At 46.3% G+C, this 16,759-nt stretch overlaps 1 protein-coding gene and 1 pseudogene across 1 annotated transcript; one reads left to right on the forward strand and one right to left on the reverse strand.

Moving 5' to 3' along the window:
* The first annotated feature begins 2,705 nt into the window (after positions 1-2,705).
* On the forward strand, positions 2,706-3,281 carry LOC147004249 (rho GDP-dissociation inhibitor 1 pseudogene; annotated as a pseudogene).
* A 5,324-nt stretch (positions 3,282-8,605) lies between these two features.
* On the reverse strand, positions 8,606-9,862 carry L1td1 (LINE1 type transposase domain containing 1). Its single transcript, XM_021161213.3, has one exon. It carries the CDS (start codon positions 9,860-9,862, stop codon positions 8,606-8,608), a length of 1,257 nt encoding a protein of 418 aa, XP_021016872.2.
* Between the last annotated feature and the right edge of the window lie 6,897 nt (positions 9,863-16,759).

A 16,759-nucleotide genomic window follows, 5' to 3' on the forward strand; every position in this document is an offset into this window, starting at 1 on the left:
GCGTGGCCTAGCCCTAAGAAAGCACAGTGGGCTTGGGCTCAGCTTGCAGAACTGTACCTGTTGCTAACGCAAGGAGCATAGCCAGGGTTCCCACATCAGCATGCGTCATTGATTGCGTCCAGTCTTAAGGGTTATTTTATCTTCTAGATACTTTATTTGCTATGGTTTGACCCAGGGTCTTCTGGAGCCCCGGGCTGGACTTATCTTGACCTTAAATAGCTGAGGATGACCAACCTTGAGCCCTTGATCCTTTGGCTTCCAGCTCCTATTTGCCATCTGGGATTACAGGTATGCCCCACCAAAGCCACCTAAAGGTTTTAGCTTTTAGGCAGCAGCCTTATTATCTAAGTCTTTCTAGAACATAATAGGGAAAAAAAAATAAGCTGGGCATAGTGGTACATATTTAACCCCAGCACTTGGGAGGCAGATTCAGGACTTTGAAGCCAGCCTGGTATTTAGAAAAGTGTACCCATGTGTACCAAAGAAACACATATCTGCAATTTAGATTGAGTGATATGCAGGCTTATATTTTAAAATGTTCTGAGTTAATTGTTGGGTTGGAATTTGACCCAAAGAAAGTCAGGATGCACTGGATCTGTGGACAGACCTAGGAAGGCAAGGTGTGGAAGTTTGGGGGATGAAAGCCCTGATGGTTCTAAGATAGAGGAGGAAGAAAAGAAACCTTTGAAAGGGATGCAAGGATTGGAGCCCCGGGAAAGATGGAGAGCTGGGACTAGAGTATGCAGGCAGCAGCCAAGGCAAGGCGGCACTGAGCTGGGGATATCGCTGGGTTGAAAAGCAAGAGGTTGAAGGTCTGAGTGAAACCACATCCCTCCTGCACTCTTAACACCCGGGACGGAATGCCAGGGGCGGAATGGAAGCGCTGGTGGGAGGAAGGCTCCGGGAAGAACAGACCCTTCTCTCCTCAGGTTCCAGTTTAGCATTGGCCCGACAAACAAATCTCAACTTCCCCCAGCATGCCTGTTGTGAACTGGGCTCTGACTAATGACATATGTGGCTGCAGAAGAGAGACCAGCTTCAGCTCTCTCTCTCTCTCTCTCTCTCTCTCTCACACACACACACACACACACACATCCTGAGTGACCTTCAAGGCTCTTTTTGCCTTGAGAACTTGTGAGTGTTGCATAAGGTTGCTGTGGTGATAATTTCCCAGTAAATAGCTAACAGACTAGAAATATCTCAAACAATAGATTTGGGGAGAGTCCATATGTTCTCAGACACGACTGAATTGTGTGTTTTAATTTGGAGAGGAGAAGAAGAGAACTTTACTGCTGATATATTTTAGACGGTTGCTTCTTTCCCAGTCAAAACTGCCTGTTGTTTTCAGAAGATAAATCTCTGTGAGGATTGGGTCTCTGGGAGGCAGGAAGCATCCAGAAGAACAGTCAGGACCATATCATGCTGTGTGCAAGTATTGAATTCCAGAAAAACAAGATCATGAATAAGACTATATTAGTGCCTTTGATTTTTATTGCTGTAGCTTCGTCTGTAGCGCAACATAAATCTGTTGTTTTCTGTTATAACTGCCTAAGAGCTTCACTGAAATAGTCACAGTATCGGGTTAAAAAGGGGGACCACGGGCTGGCGAGATGGCTCAGTGGTTAAGAGCACGACTGCTCTTCTGAAGGTGCAGAGTTCAAATCCCAGCAACCACATGGTGGCTCACAACCATCCATAATGAAATCTGATGCCCTCTTCTGGAGTGTCTGAAGACAGCTACAGTGTACTTACATATAATAAATAAATAAATCTTTAAAAAAAAGGGGGGGGGATCACAATCAGCAAGTGAGCTCTCAAGTCTCCCTGAAATCAGACTCCTGCCTTTGGACAGGCACACTCTTCTCCACCATGAAGATTTAGAAAATGGAACGTCAAGGCTGAAGGGATGGCTCCAGGGTTAAGAGGGCTTGTCTTTCGTGCAGAAGACCCAGGCTCACCTCACAGCACCCACATTGGGTGGCTCACAACTGCCTGGCCCACCAGCATCAGGGATCCGGTGCTCTTTTTTGACCTCTCAGGGCGCAGACACACATGTGCACACATACTGATAAACAAATAAAACAGACCGTAATTTAAATCTTAAAAATTGTAAAAGATTTATCTATTTATTTTATGTATATGAGTAAACTGTAGCTGTCTTCAGAAGAGGGCATTGGATCTCATTACAGATAGTTGTGACCCACCATGTGGTTGCTGGGAATTGAACTCAGGACCTCTGGAAGAGCAGTGAGTGCTCTTAACCACTGAGCTGTCTCTCCAGCCCCTTAAATCTTTTTTTTTTTTTTTGGTTTTTTCGAGACAGGGTTTCTCTGTATAGTCCTGGCTGTCCTGGAACTCACTTTGTAGACCAGGCTGGCCTCGAACTCAGAAATCCGCCTGCCTCTGCCTCCCGAGTGCTGGGATTAAAGGCGTGCGCCACCACGCCCGGCTTAAATCTTAAATTAAAAAAAAAAATGAGGAAAATAAAACTTCAACTACCATTAACCCTTAAGATCAAAGTCTTAGATGGGTAAACTGAGGAAGGACAGAAAGACTGAGAAAATGCCAAGACATGGGTAGGTTAAAGGAGCCCTGGATTACAGGGTATATTTCCTGGTAGCTGACAGCCAAGCATAACGGAGGGACACAGACCTCTCGTCTGGTGTCACAGGCTGGAGATGAGGACTGCAGGACAGGAGCCTACCATGGAGCAGCTGGCCCAGATAGTGACAGAGAGGGAGGAAAGCGAGCCCATAACTAAAAGCATCCAGGAGCTCCAGGAACTGGACAATGACAGTGAGCCCCTGCACGTGTACAAGGAGGCCCAACTGGGCCAAGTGGCTGTCTCTGCAGTGTCCCCCAAACCACTGAGACCTGACTGACCTCTGTGCCACATGGGACAGCTGATCTGGAGAACTTCAAGAAAGAGTCATTTGTGCTGAAAGGATGGCGCCCGGGATAAGAATCTCTGTCCAGGTGAACAGTGTGTTGGGCATGGCATCCATCCAGCTCACGTGCAGGGTAGGCCGTGAGGTTGACAAGACTGATTACAGGGTCCATAGCTAAGGACTCTGGGCTGAGGGGTATGAGTTCCTGATGCCCACGGAGGAAGCCCCCAAAGGCACGCTTGCTTGGGACAGTACAAGATCACATCCCAATTCACAGATGGTGACAAGAGTGACCACTTATCCTGGAAGTGGAACCTCATTGTCAAGAAGGAATGGAAGGACTCCCAGTTAAGAGTTGGGCAGGGAGCCGGGCGTGGTGGCGCACGCCTTTAATCCCAGCACTCGGGAGGCAGAGGCAGGCGGATTTCTGAGTTCGAGGCCAGCCTGGTCTACAAAGTGAGTGCCAGGACAGCCAGGGCTACACAGAGAAACCCTGTCTCGAAAAACCAAAAAAAAAAAAAAAAAAAGAGTTGGGCAGGATAACAAACAGAAGGACCAACATGTCCCTCCCTACCCCAAACCAAAGTGCTGACAGTCCTCCCTGATCCACTCAATGACCCTCCTCTACCTCCTGCCCACAGGCCACTGAAAGCTCTAGTGTCATATTGCTGTGTCTGCTGGTGTACTGGAGGGGCTCCAGTCCAGGCCTCCCAACTACTGTGCCAGTCCACTTCCTTTCTCAGGTCCTGGCCTTTCTAGAAGGCAATGGACTACTGGGTTGGCCAGCCCACTGTTTTTACCTTAGCCCAGGCCAAAGATTGGGCTGTCCCTCAGTCCCAACAGTCATCTGGTCAGACCATCCATCATGTCAGTCACTGTCTAACCACGGTGCCTTAATATGCAGAACATATACCGGGGGCCATCACTTAGTCCTAATTTACTGTTTGAGCATGCCCCCTTGTCCTTGCCTTGTCTGCTGTCACTATGCTGCTGGCCTGCCCAGGGAAGCCTGCAGCTGTTGTTTTTTACAGGCTTGGCCGCTCTTTACCATGGCCAGAGCTGGAGATGGTTCGGTAGCTAGGGGAGAATCAGATTGCCCAAACTTTCCTTGGGTTCCATCTAAGAGGCAGGATGGGGATAGAGGGTGTTAACCCTTCTGCTTTCTCTGTCCTTTTAGGCAGCACTCAGAACATCTGTCTCCAGAGAGTGCCCCTGGGGGACAAAGCCACAGGTCTCAAGCCTTACTTGTCTCTCTTGTGGGACCTGGAAATTTGTACCTAGTTTGTCAGTATTTTTTGACTCCACTTGGGCCAGCTGGATAGCCTGTGCCACAGTTCTTAGTGTCACCATCTCTGGGCAGGCCCTTTCTGAACTCGGCCAGGACAAATTGGAAGCATGTCTCCTTTGCCTCTGCTCTGTCCCTGGTCACCACATGGTGTTTTGTCAGGTCCAGGCCTTGTCAGGCCAAGGATCCTGACCCTGATTCTCCTCTGTCTGAGAAATAAACACCCCTGAAAGAGAAAAAAAAAAAAAAAAAAAAAAATTTTTTTTTTTTTTTTTGCCACAACTATCAAATCTCTCACTCTAGAGGGAGAGATTTCAAATAAGAACATTAAAGTAGCCAGGCGGTGGTGGTGCACGCCTTTAATCCCAGCACTTGGGAGGCAGAGGCAGGTGGATTTCTGAGTTCAAGGCCAACCTGGTCTACAGAATGAGTTCCAGGACAGCCAGGGCTATACAGAGAAACCCTGTCTCGAAAAACCAAAAAAAAAAAAAAGAACATTAAAGTAGCAATGAACCATGCTAATATCAGAATGAAAACATTTGAATTGAACTTGTCTGGAAAGCCATATTTTCCTGTGGAGATTTCACAAATGAGATTATGAACCAAATACATAATGAAGACACATGCCTTGATGTCCTTGAGATTTATATAGAACTTCATTTGACCTTTTTCTTTGGCTGATACTTTTAGCTTATGAGCCTGTGTGGTCTCATACAACACACCTCCTAAATGAGCTTATAATCTCATTCATTTAAGAACAGTTCTTTATGGCATATATTTTCGTTTTCTCATTTATTTTATTTTACACAGAGACAGGGTTTCTCTGTGTAGCCCTGGCCATCTTGGAACTCACTTTGAAGACCAGGTTGGCCTTGAACTCACAAATCCACCTGCCTCTGCCTCCCAAGTGCTGGGATTAAAGGCGTGCACCACCACCGCCCAGCTAGTTTTCTCTTTTAAGATCCATTGAGAGCAACATCACTCCCAAAGACTCTCAGATCACATATATTACTATTGTTGGGATGTATATTCAGCCCTGCCTCAGCTCACACTCACCTTTCTTGTGTGTTACACAAGTGGATGAGCATGTGCAGGGGCAGTGATGATGTGTTTTAGGAGGATCAGCTTTTGCATCGAGAAGTTTTAGAAGTATCTTAATACATTCCGCTCACAGGTGTTTTTCTTAGTAGACATGTCACCTACGATGACTGGACCCATGGCCACAGTGTTTAAAAAATATAGTCTCTTCACTTTAGGATGACAGATGCAGCAAATGCCATCCATCAAAGCCTTTCCTGAAACCCACTGGTGATAAGGCTCCAGGAAAAGGTGCTACTTCCTGTGAAAGCCTAACAATGTGAGTTCAATCCTCTGAATCCATGCAAAAGGGAAACAAGATAGCTGGGTCCACAGAAGACTTGTTCTGACCTCCGTGCGTGCATACCGCGCATGGCATGTATGCACTAAGAAACACTCCCTTCCCTTTTAATGTCTTAGGCCTAGCGTGGTGGTGCATACCTTTGATCCCAGCATTCAGAAGGCAGGGGCAGGCAGATATTAATGAGTTTGAGGCCAGCCAAGGCTACGTAGTGAAACCATGTCACAAAAACCTAAAAGTTGAAAAACACTCTGAGCCGCATGAAGTGTAGTCAAAACCGAAGCCTCACCCCTCCACAGGCACACCTGGGAGCGGCACCAGGCGCTGAAGAAACACTTCAGATGGACCCTAACTCTAACCAGGAAACATGCAATGCCCTGGTTGCCAGACTCAACATGAAAGGCAGAGGAGGTTGAGACTTGGTGTTTCTGATGTAGAGACAAGAGGAAGAGAGAGCGGAAGCGCACAGCAAGCACTTCCCTCTTGTTGTGCCAGCCTCCTGCCAGCACACAGGAGCTTTACCATCATCCTCTGCTTAGTGCCTGGCATGGCCTGAGGGGTCCTCCTGGGACACTGACATCCCCAGCTAACCCTCAACTTTGGGAGCCTTGAGGAGGCTCACACTCTGTACCTCAACACATGGGCATCAAAGTGGAAATGGCGTGTCCAGGATCCCTGCCGCTAGCAGATTGACATCTGACCAGGATTTGGCTTAGGAAAACCCTTATCTTCTACAAAGTTAGAAGTTCATTAAGATGACAGTCCCAATCAGCAAGAGTCCTAGTGATGGGGAGAGTAGCCAAGCAACTTCTACTGTGTGGGCTCCTGTGGGCACTTAAGGCAGGAAGGGTCGCTGGCAAGCCCAGTGCCGCCAGGAGCAAGCTACCTCCTCTTCCTCTCAGAACTCCCCAGGGAGTAGGCTGTGGAGACATTTCTTCTGCCTCCAAAATCAAACCATAGGAGCCTATATGATAGGCCACAACTGGAATCACACAAGCATTTAAAAATTTCTTTTCGTGCTGGGATTGTGCCCAGAGCTTCATGCACTGTAAGTAGGTACTCTCCCAGTAACTTATATATTTGTTTAAGACAGATATTGTAATTAAAGTGTAGGTCTCAAGCTGGAGCGATGGCTCAGCGGTTAAGAGCACCAGACCTGACTGCTGCTGTTCCAGAGGTCCTGATTTCAATTCCCATGTACCACATGGTAGCTCACGATCATCTGTGATCTGATGCCCTCTTCTGGTGGTCATGAAGCCACAACACTTATATACATAAAATATGTGAATAAGCCTTTTAAAAAACAAAAGCTCTCCATAAACAAAGACCCACATAGTTTACCCCACACTGGGACCAGTGGGGAGACATGCTTGAATTATTAAATCTGGGTGGAGCCAACACTGGTAAAACTCTCAAGATGAGTCAACTAAATACGATCTCTTCTTAAACTTGCATAAAACTGAGTTTCGCCTCATGGACAAAACTCCTTGGAGCTCATATCTGTCTTCCTTTACTGTGGTAGGAAATGGGGTGTCACCTGTAGTCCACACTGTCTGAACATGCTATCAGCCTCCCATAAGACTGGAGTTCACAGGCCTACATGCCAATTTTTATAGCTTGAAGGCCTTTGACATTCTGTAAGATGGTCTCCCTATGTTGCCCAGGCTGGTTTCGGACCCCTGAGCTCATTGGCCCTTCTTCCTTAATCTCCTAATAGCTAGAACTAAAGGTTGGGGCTTAGTTTATTTTTAAGACTTTTACTTGTGTGTGTGCTTTGCCTGTATCTATCTCTGCGCACCATATTTATACCTGGTACCCCTGGAGGCCAGAAGAAAGCATATGGTTGTGAACTGCCACCTGAGTGCTAGGAGTAAACGCAGGTCTTCTATCAGTCCCTCAAAGCAAATCAGCACAGCCAGAGACCAAAACACAGGGCTGGAGGGATGAGTCTGGTTAGAAGTGCTGCTGCCTGCTCTTCCAGAGGACCTGGTTTCAGGCCCCAGCACCTAACAGGTGGCTTGCAGTCATCTGTAATCCCAGTCCCAGGGCATCTGAGGGCACCAGGCATGTGGCACAAACATACATGAAGACGAAATGTCTATACATGTAAAATAAACATCTTCTAAAAGAGACAACACAGCATCGAGGATGACTGTGCCATTTTACATCTGACATTTAAGTCAGGTCTGAGTGAGGACACAGCAAGAGAGCTAGCAGGCTTTGGTTCCACTCCCAGCATGGGAAAAATAATAAAACCAGGGGTGCCTGGCACTGTCTTCTGTAGACTCCCCCAACCTCACAGGGTGTCAGGGCTTGCTCTGTTGTCCTAACTTGCCCCAGGATTAGACACAATTTTCACTGCATGGTGTTTTCCCAAAAACATAACTTCAGCACTTGGCAGGCTGAAGCAGGAGGCTAGTCCTAGCTACATGGAGGGGTTCAGGACAATTTGGGATACTGGAGACCAGTGTAAAACAAGACAAAACATGCTATTTTCTTCTCCCGGATTTCTTCCGTGTCTCCTCTCTAAAGACTGATTTCAAAGGAAGCACTATCTATGCACACACGGTCACGTGCTAAGGTAAAGACTCCACTAATGGATGGGTTGAAACAATACAAAGAAGCGATTAGACAATATACAGTTAACCGCAAGGTTCTCTGGAAAATAAGCAGGGACATTAAGTAAACCAATGACAAATTCAAACTTCAAGCTTTAATATATAATGGTAAATAATAAAGCAATGTAATCCTGTTGAGTCAGTCAGCCTGCAGACTCTTCTAACTTGTCATGTCCTTTCCCATCCCACTGTGGCCTCTAGTATTTTCCCGAGTGTGGTCACACTGACAAGATTCCTCCTTACCAAGGTAGATGGCTACTGAAAAGCTACATACGCTGTCTAACTCAACCAACACTCAGGGAGTTGTACCGCTTCCCCAGCCCCTTTCCCTGGAGGAAAAAAGTCAGCCATCCACCCTTCAAGACAGAGACGTGATGGTCCACTGTCCAACTCTACTTGGTTTTGTATTTTGGTGGACAGAGAGCACTCTAGGTTGCTAATGTATATTGTTCAACAGATCTTTCAAATAGGGTATATCAGAGATAAACTTCTTGAATTCCTCAATGTCAAAAAATATCTTGGTTTTACCTTTAAAATCAAATGCCAGTTTGGCAGGATAAAGGATTCTCGGCTGAAAGCCTTTGTCTTGCAGAATTTTTATGATACCGCACCACTGGCTCCGTGCATCTATTGTACCAGGTGATAAGTCAGCTGTCAGTCTGATCTTGGACCCTCTGTAGGTTATTTCTTGTTTTGCTCTGGAAGCTTTTAGGACTCTCTGCTTATCACTAGCACTCCCAAACTTCACTAAGATGTGTCTAGGCGTGACTCTGTGCTCATCCACTGAATTAGGGACACGATGAGCGCTGACAATCTCGAGGCTCTGGTCTTCTAGCTCGGCAAAGTTTTCTTCAATTACTTCCTTAATTATGTCCACCGCTCCGTTCTCCCGGTTTTCTTTCTCTGGAATCCCTATCACACGGATGTTGGAGCTTCGAAACCTATCTTCCCTCTCTCTCAGCCTTTCTTTATCAATGATCTCCCTGGCTAACTGCATTGTATCCTTGGCATCTTCCTGTTCGCTCACCCTGGCCTCAATCATGCAAGCTAAGGAATTCAGGTCATCCAGTTCACTTTTCATATTCAGGACGTCAGAAACGTAAATGTTTTTGATTTTGTCGACCTCCCTTTGCATCTGTCTGATAACACTGATCACGCCTCTCCTAAAGTTTTCTTCGGTTTCAAGGATCAAGTCTGCTTCTTTGGCTGTTAGCTCTTCTGTTTGCAGCGCCTTGTACCTCCCCTTTTCTATGTTCATTAAAAGTGGAGAGACTTGTGACAGAGCACTCAACTTTGTACATGAATGGCTTTTAGGACCATCGCTACCTGCCCCTAAAGATTCTGATGGAGAAGTCAAATATAAGGTTAGACACGGCATCCCAGTCCTTTGAGTAGAAGCGGCAGCTGCTTCTCCCTCCTGGCATCTCACCAGCTTTTTTTTCTTAGAGTCCCAAACCAGGTAACTAAAGGCAAGTTCTTTAAGTCCATGGAAGGTCTCCTTGTTCTTAGTCTGGGAAGCCGTCTTTCTGTTTACTTCTTCCTCTGATTCAGAATCTACTACCAAACTAATTAAGCCAATCTGCTCAGCAGTCCTGGTGATTTTCCCGACACCACATTCTTCTGCCACTGCAAGGCCCTGAAAGGCCGAGCCCAGAACTTCCTGTCGTATGGAGGCTACCTCCTTCTTCCCCATTTCTGAGTTCTCTTCCTCCTCCTCCCCAGAGTCCTCTTCCTCCTCCCCCGACTCTGAACTTTCTTCCTCCTCTTTTGACTCAGAACTCTCTTCCTCCTCTTCTGACTCCGAACCCTCTCCCTCTTCCTCCTCTTCTGACTCTGAACCCTCTCCCTCTTCCTCCCCCAACTCTGAGGTCTCTCCCTCTGAAGTTTCTTCTCCCTGTGTCTCTGAGATTTCTTCTTCTTCCCCCTCCTGCTTCTCGAGAGTTCCTTTATTCTTCGGGTCCAGTGTTTCTTCTTTGTAAGTCTTCACCTCTGGACTAGCGACTTCTACCTCTTTGACGAACAGGAAGCTCAAACTGTCACTCGCTATTCTTCTAGCTTCATGCTTCGTGTCTCCTAGCGTTTTACCCTAGAAGTTTAAAAAAGTTAGTTACACCATGTTTTTCAGTGAATTAAACCTATTTTATCCTCTGAATTTAGTATACTTGCCGTGACAATAAGCAAATATCTGTAAATATTTTCCCCTGTGGTGTTGAAGGTCAAAGTCAGGGCCTTGGACATGGTAGGTAAGTATGGTCACACACAAGATAGTGCTAGACCTATCATCTATTCTCAAAGACATGGGTCCCCAAATAGATTCCGTCTTCTATAACGAGCCTAACAGTTGCTTCTTCCGAAGTACTTAGAACACATTTCCACAGGCTCATGCCTGCTCCAACTTTCTGTACCCTCAGTATCTAATGTGTCGCACATAACTGACTGCTGTGCACAATAATGATCTCGTTTCATGTTTTGCAGAATCCTATACCATTATTAAGACCCTTGTAAGCCAGACCCACTGGGGTAGTTATTTACTTTTCCCTCTAACACAAGTTAACCCCCCCCCCCAATTGTATGTATTTGTGTGTGCGCGTGATGCGTGCACCACAGCAATTATGTACAAGTCAGAAGACAACTTTCAGGAAATTTCCTGAAAAACTAACTTTCAGGGTTAGTTTTCTGGTCTACCACTGGGTCCCAGATAGGCCCTCAGGTCATCAGGCTTGTGCAGCAAGCACCGTTACCCACCATTTTGGCAGCTTCAATTTTAACTTTTCTTTTTTTTCTTTTTCTCTTCTCTCTCTCTCTTTTTGTTTTTGGTGAGATAGTGCCACTAATAGTCTAGGCTAGCCACAAATTCATGTCACTCTTCATGCCTCAGGCTCTGCCAACATTCATAGAAACCACGCCTGATTTATATGCTATTGGGAACTGAGCCCAGGCCAGCCCTCCATTCTTAAAACCAAAAGATAGGCATAGTGATGTGTGTCTGTTATCTCAGCTCTTCAGAGGTGAGGTGTTAGGATGGGGAGTGGAGGCTAGCCTGGGCTAAATCTGAGCCTTGGTCAACACAAACAAACAAAACAATAGATAAATACAAAATAGCGAGCAACTGGAATAAACTGGTCACTGAGGTTGGAGCCCAGCCTCTCACAAGGTGATACCACCCACAGGTGTGTTAAATGAAGACCTCAATATGAAAAACAAAATCATAACGCTTATAAAATGTACACTTAAAAAACCTAAAAGCTCAACAAAGACATAGAAATAAAATAAGCACAGCCTTACTAAAGTAATGGGAGGATGAAAACCAAACCCACAGATTTTGGCATTCACCAGCTAGATTCCTCACAATATCGTATGGCTAAGGGGACCCAGCTCTGGGATTTCTTAGATGTTTATGCAGTGGTCCCACTAGTGGGCACATGATAGAAGAAATCAAAATGTACCAGGAAAAAAAAAAAAAAACACAAAAAAGAGACCAGAGCAGTTGTGCTGTACAAACCTGCAATTCCATTAGGAAGGAGTCTGAGGCAGGACAAAAGTAAGCAAGAGGCCAGCCTGGGCTACACAGCAAGACCCCCGTGTCTGTAAAGCTATCTCTGTAGACCATACTACCTCTAGAGATCAACCTACAGTGATTTATGAGTCAATTAACCATGGAATGGAAGGCTTGAACACTGTACAAGGGCTGCAATCAGAGCGGTCACTAACTAAAAAGACCCCTTTGGCTTAAGTTTAGGGTTAAGTGAGGAGTGGGACGTTGATGGCGGTGATGTCACGGGGAGGACGAAAGCCAAGTGTAAGGGCTCCAGCGATGGCTGACCAGTCGAGCTCTTGCAGACAACCCAAGTTCAGTTCCCAAGACCCACAAGGGGTGGCTCAAGGGAAACTGACACTCCTGAGAACACCAGTCAATGTCTGCCCATTATGCACAGCGGTACAGCAGGCAAAATATTTCATCCACATGATGAAATATTTTTCACAAAGAACCCTTAGCCCAGCTATTCACACCCGGTAGTTCTACCGCTCTTCCCTCAGCCAAGCTTTGGTTGTTCCCACTCATTTGTCCCCTTTTAATGAACGCTTTTAAGGTACGCTTAGTGTTTATCCTTCAATTTTAAACACACCAAAATGTTCTCCTATCAATCTCTTGAACGTCTGCCAAGCAAACCTTAATTCCGCCACTCACCTCTTGCAACTCTTGTTTCCAATTTAAAGTGCTAATACCAGAACTTTCAGTGTGGTAGACCAGGCTGGCCTCGAACTCAGAAATCGGCCTGCCTCTGCCTCCCAAGTGCTGGGATTAAAGGCGTGCGCCACCACTGCCCAGCATTTTCTTAAGGGCCTGTCTAGATTGCACCTACTCTTCACGACCGCCACACCCACTCTCACACCCGAGCCCTACACCCTCGTGTGCTCACCAATCTCTCCCGAAGCTCGTTTCTTCTTCCTCCTTCATTTTGCGGGAACACATCTTTCAGCAACTCTCTCAGAAAAGGCTTTCTGCTGGTAAACTGACGGAGGCTGTGAAGGTCTGAGAAAACGTTCGCCTCCCCATCACACTTAAATGCCAACTTCACGGAGCACTGCAGCTCAGGCTCCAACTCCTTTTCTTTCAGAAGGCGGAAGACTTGACTCCACTGCCTGCCGACATCCAGCGTGGCTGCCGAGAAGTCAGCAGCCAGCCTCAGGGTGGCTCCGGCGCCTCCTTCGGGCGGGCTCTGTTTGGGGGCCTTGAGAGGATTCTCTTCACTCTGACAGCTGGGTTCTCGGGCTGGCTTCTCATTCGCATTCTTCCGGTCTACAAGGCTGCTGCTCTCTCCACACCTGCCATGTTCCCCACGCAGGGCTGCTCCCACTCTCTCTAGTGATGATTTCAGGACATGGCTGCTGTTGAGTGGTTTAGCTTTGTCCTGCTTCCTGTCCAGGTTACCCTTCTTGCTTCTCACAGTCAGGTTTTCAGTGTCCTCGTCTGTTCCGGAACTTTCCTCTTCCACTTTCTCTCCTGGCTTTGGCCTTTCCGAGTCTGCATCTCCTTCTTGCTGCCCTATCCGCTCTTCCAAACGCTTCACCCAAGGTGCTGTTCGTTTTAACAGCATTTCCTTTATATCGTTTTTATAGGTTTCTCTCATCTCTGCAAACATCGCCTCTTGCATTTCCATTAAAGCATTAAACTGCTTCATCATGGATGCTGGTACTTCGCTGTGCTTTAAGCACAGAGATGTGGCCGTTTTTCTCTCCCTGTCTGCCGACAGCTTTTCTTTCCGCTCCTTTTGAAGCCTGGCTGCTTTGGACTGCACGCCAGACATGGTGGACCTTTTCCTGGCGAGAGCGTCAGAAGTTCAAAATCCTAAAAGGAAAAAAAAGTCATCTGAAATATAAACAAATGAAAATGTTCTTACTGAGTTTTACTGAGAAACTTGGCAAGAATAAGCACGCTTAATGCTATGCTATGTGTACTTCATAGACCTTTATTATAAAGTATAAAGGGTCACTAATGTGATGTGCTCATAGAGATGCTAACAAGGAAAAAAAGTCAGAACTCAGTCACAATATATGCATGCCGACTAAAGCCCATTGAGAGGTGGGCTTGCCTGCAGTTCCATCCAATTAGGAGAGCAAGGAAGGGGCCCAGGAGTTGGTGGTGAGGTAGGCAGCATAGTGAGACTTCCATCTCAGCAGCTGGGCAATAGAGCACACACAGTTCTAAAAAAGCAACATGAAAGAGAGCACTGGCAAGCTGGGCACGGTGGCTCACGCCGTCAATCCCAGCAGCACTCCAGAGGTGAGGGTAGGTGGCTTTCAAGGCAAGTCTGGTCTACAGAGCTACACAAGGAGACCCTGTCTTTAAAAAGAGAGTTGATAAGTAAGAGGATGGTGCCTACCAATGTGCGTTTGATTCCTGGGACTCACATGAAAGGACTCACAAATTTGACAAGTTGTCCTCTGTAGCTGCATATGCAGCAGAGGATGGCCTAGTCGGACATCAATGGGAGGAGAGGCCCTTGGTCCTGTGAAGGTTCTATGCTCCAGTATAGGGTAATGCCAGGACCAAGAAGCGGGAATGGGTGGGTTGGGAGCAGATAGGGGATATTCAGAGGGAAACCAGGAAAGGGGAAAACATTTGAAATGTAAATAAAGAAAATATCTAATAAAAAATAAAAATTAAAAAAGGTAGTATTTTCCCATATCCTTTATGATTGCAACTTTCTGTAAATGTATTAGCCAAAACCAAAACAAATTGTCCTCATATAAAATAAAATATAAAAAACATATAAAATAAGATATAACAAAAATAAATTTTAAAAAATGAATTGAAAGGTAAAAAGTTGTGTGTACCACAAACAAAACAAAAAAGTTTTGAGGTTGACCTAAGAACATTACTTTTTTCCGGAGTGAAAAATGTTAGATACTGCCGGGCGTGGTGGCGCACGCCTTTAATCCCAGCACTCGGGAGGCAGAGGCAGATGGATTTCTGAGTTCGAGGCCAGCCTGGTCTACAGAGTGAGTTCCAGGACAGCCAGGGCTATACAGAGAAACCCTGTCTCGAAAAACCAAAAAAAAAAAAAAAGTTAGATACTTCCTGAAGGAGTCAAAATAAATCCCATTCCCCTTTCTCCTCCCAAAGGCCCAATCTGTACCCACAGACCCTTAGACTGACTAGCCAGGCAGTGGTGCCTGCCCGCCTTTGATCCCAGTACTTAGGAGACAGAGGCGGGAGGATCTCTGGGAGTTTGAGGCCAGACTGGTCTACACTACAGAGCAGGTCAGCCAAGGCTAAACAGAGAAACCTCATCTCAAAAACCAAAATAGATCCTTAGACTGTGGATTCCTGACAAGTTAGAGCTGGAAGGGAAAGGCCAGTACATTTCAACAACAGCATTTAACAGGGATGGGTGTGTGTGTGTAATATTCCCACTGATAGTTTTAAAAAAATGCCTTTTAAGCCGGGCAGTGGAGGCAAACCCCTTTAATTCCAGCACTTGGGAGGTGGAGGCAAGCCAATTTCTGAGTTCGAGCTCAGCCTGGTCTACAGAGTGAGCTCCAGGATAGCCAGGGCCACACAGAGAAACCCTGCCTGGGGGGAAGCCTTTTAGATATGTAAAAGTAGCTGCACCTGATAACCAGAACTCAATGACATTACTCGCTCACAGTCCTAGAACACCATGATGCCCATTGGACCATCTATGAACAGATACCAAGAACAATGTTGTGCTGTGCACATCTGTTGAGATGCCACCTTGATCTGGCTTGTCGCTGGAGAGTGTCCCCCGGGATCTTGACGCTCAAGTCAGACTTCTGTTAGAGACTGGACCTGACCAACCTTCACCTAAGGTACATCACACAGGTGAGCAGCCTTGGGGAGACAGGCTTGGGAATTTAGAGTGTGAGCCTTCTGTGATGACCTCAGCATAATAAAACGTTCATACCACCTATGCGCCATCTACCTTTTGGCTTGTGACACCCTCTCATAGGACAGCAGCTGGGAAGGAACCCAGACCAACCTTGTAGGTAGGTCATCATATCTTACCACAGAACCTTGCCAGCCGCTTGCTGGCTCATCATGGCAAACCATACCCAGGCTGCCTGAAGAATCATGGAATTTGTGAACCAGAAAACAGATAACTGATCACAGATACTGGAGGACCCAAAACCAATTCCATGGAAACAAACATCTTGAACACCAAGGCTGTATACTGAACATGTGGCCGAGGATATCCCAGAATGGGGAGGAGAGGAGGGAGCAGGTCTTCTGACTTGGTTTCTTAAGTTTCCCTCGCTGTCACAAAATGCCTAAGACTAACATTTTAAAGAAAAACAGGGTTTCTTTCCGTCCGTCCAGCTTCGGGGCTTACTCCACTGCAGCTCGACCACTCTGGGCTCCTGGTAGAAGCTTGTGGAGGTTGCCTCTGCCCATCATGTGATCTCGAGGAAGACACTGGGAGCTCATTATTGCTCTTGTGACCTCATTTACCTCCAGTTGGCCTTGCCTCTAAAGGCTCTACTATCAACCATCAATCAGCCCAGGAGGATTGTTCCAAATAGACCAGCCTGGGTAACAGGGTGACTCTATCTCAAAATACAAAACAAAAGAAAATAAAACAAGCAAAGATACACAGAGAAGGAAAAAACGAGAAATATAGAAGATTCTTTCTGAGTATCTACTACCAGGACCCACATGGTGACGACACAAATAAATAAAATCCAATTAAAAAACTTAAAACAGCACTTGTAAAGTGAAGCAGGAAGATCTCTATGTATCTGAGGCTAGCCTGGGCTACTTAGAGAATTCCAAGTCAGCAAGGGGGATATACAATGAGATGGCGTCTCAAAGACAACACTCGAGGCGGGCGGTGGTGGCGCACGCCTTTAATCCCAGCACTCAGGAGGCAGAGGCAGGCGGATTTCTGAGTTCGAGGCCAGCCTGGTCTACAAAGTGAGTTCCAGGACAGCCAGAGCTATACAGAGAAACCCTGTCTCGAAACAAACAAACAAAAAAACACTCAAACAACCACAAAGCAGAGAATAGTATGTTCTTATATTTAATCAAGAAATTCGAAGGAAATTTGTTTTGTCTTATTTGGTCAAT

This window comes from Mus caroli, unplaced genomic scaffold (genome assembly GCF_978045245.1).
Source record: "Mus caroli unplaced genomic scaffold, Mus_caroli_1 scaffold_6, whole genome shotgun sequence".
In the NCBI taxonomy this organism is placed as follows: Eukaryota; Metazoa; Chordata; class Mammalia; order Rodentia; family Muridae; genus Mus; species Mus caroli.

Bases quoted from the DNA above. Each gene is read 5' to 3' on its own strand.
- L1td1 (XM_021161213.3), bottom strand. From the start codon at position 9,862: ATGGGGAAGAAGGAGGTAGCCTCCATACGACAGGAAGTTCTGGGCTCG.